Raw genomic sequence first — 1,609 nt, forward strand, 5'->3', positions numbered from 1 at the left:
GTCTGATAAAAACATTCTCAAAATTACTTGAGTAATCCAAAAACGCAATAAAACCATAACTTTCTATTTAAAATAACGAAGTTAATACCCATTTCCGGTACAACCGGAAGTGCCACCATCTTGAAAATATTTTCATTGAGCAGGACCTAACCGATTATGGCCATAGACAAAATTTTAGAAAAATTTCATTGTTATAACTCCCAATACTTGGTTGTGTAGTTTAACCGGAACACCCTGTATAGGCCTACAAAAATTCCGAATTTTTAAGGTTTTCAAAAGAAAACAATAAATAAAAAGTCTAAATTTTTTTTTAAAGTTGGTTTCAGTTCTTAGAATTTACCATATCAAGAAATTCTACAAAATTTCTATCTTTTGAGGCTTTAAAATTCTGAGAAAAAAAGATTTCTTTTGTTTCTCAGAATCTATAATTTATTTTATTTTTTATGTTTCCATAAATGTCTAGAAATAAGGGTTTTCAGAGTTTTTTACTTTATTTCTACATTTCTAGAATTCTAATTCTAATCGAAACTTAATTGTTTCGCTTTTAGAAACCTTTAGGATTTAAAATTTTAGAAACTTGTACAAAATTTCTAGCATTCAAAGTTTGAAAATTTTCAAAATATTGTGTAAAAATTGTATTTGAAATTTCCCAAACGTAACCTTAAATTTTTGGGGTTTGTTAATCATTTTGGCAATTATGAATACACCAAATAAAAGTTGTAAACTTCATCTTTTATATGCCCAAATACGATTTCAAAATAATTAAAAATGGTAGAGTTATCGATATTTAAATAGGAAGGTGCAAATCCAAAAAATTTCAAAAAAATGTAAATATTTCGAAAACGGTTAAACTTAGGTATAGGGAAAGCTAATAAAAAATTTCTTAAAATCACTTGATTAATCCAAAAACGTAATAAAAAATACAGCTTTCTATTTAAAATAACGAAGTTGATACCCACTTCCGGTATAACCGGAAGTGCCACCATCTTGAAAATATTTTCATTGAGCAGGACCTAACCGATTATGGCCACAGACAAAATTTTAGAAAAATTTCATTGTTAGAACTCCCAATACTTGGTTGTGTAGTTTAACCGGAACACTCCTGTATAGGCCTATAAAAATTCCGAATTTTTAAGGTTGCAAAATAAAACAATAAATAAAAAGACTAAATTTTTTTTTAAAGTTGGTTTCAGTTCTTAGAATTTACCATATTAAGAAATTCTACAAAATTTCTATCTTTTGAGGCTTTAAAATTCTGAGAAAAAAGATTTCTTTTGCTTTTCAGAATCTATAATTTATTTTATTTTTTTATGTCTCCATAAATGTCTAGAAATAAAGGTTTTCACAGTTTTTTACTTTATTTCTACATTTCTAGAATTCTAATTTTTATCGAAACTTAATTGTTTCGATTTTAGAAACCTTTAGAATTTAAAATTTTAAAAACTTGTACAAAATTTCAAGCATTTAAAGTTTAAAAATTTTCAAAATATTGTGTAAAAATTGTATTTGAAATATCCCAAACGTAACCTTAAATTTTTGGGGTTTGTTAATCATTTTGGCAATTATGAATACACCAAATAAAAGTTGTAAACTTCATCTTTTATATGCC

At 26.0% G+C, this 1,609-nt stretch overlaps 1 protein-coding gene across 1 annotated transcript in view; it reads left to right on the forward strand.

Moving 5' to 3' along the window:
* LOC123010204 (3'-5' RNA helicase YTHDC2-like) overlaps positions 1-1,294 on the forward strand; it is a 15,855-nt gene extending 14,561 nt beyond the window's left edge. Inside the window, exon 7 of the mRNA XM_044406905.1 lies at positions 1,286-1,294. Coding sequence (XP_044262840.1) covers positions 1,286-1,294 — 9 coding nt within the window. The remainder of the gene's footprint in view (positions 1-1,285) is intronic.
* Positions 1,295-1,609: the final 315 nt, after the last annotated feature.

This window comes from Tribolium madens, unplaced genomic scaffold (assembly GCF_015345945.1).
Source record: "Tribolium madens isolate multiple individuals breed KSU strain unplaced genomic scaffold, Tmad_KSU_1.1 Scaffold_7;HRSCAF=85;Tcas5.2_LG10, whole genome shotgun sequence".
NCBI lineage: Eukaryota > Metazoa > Arthropoda > Insecta > Coleoptera > Tenebrionidae > Tribolium > Tribolium madens.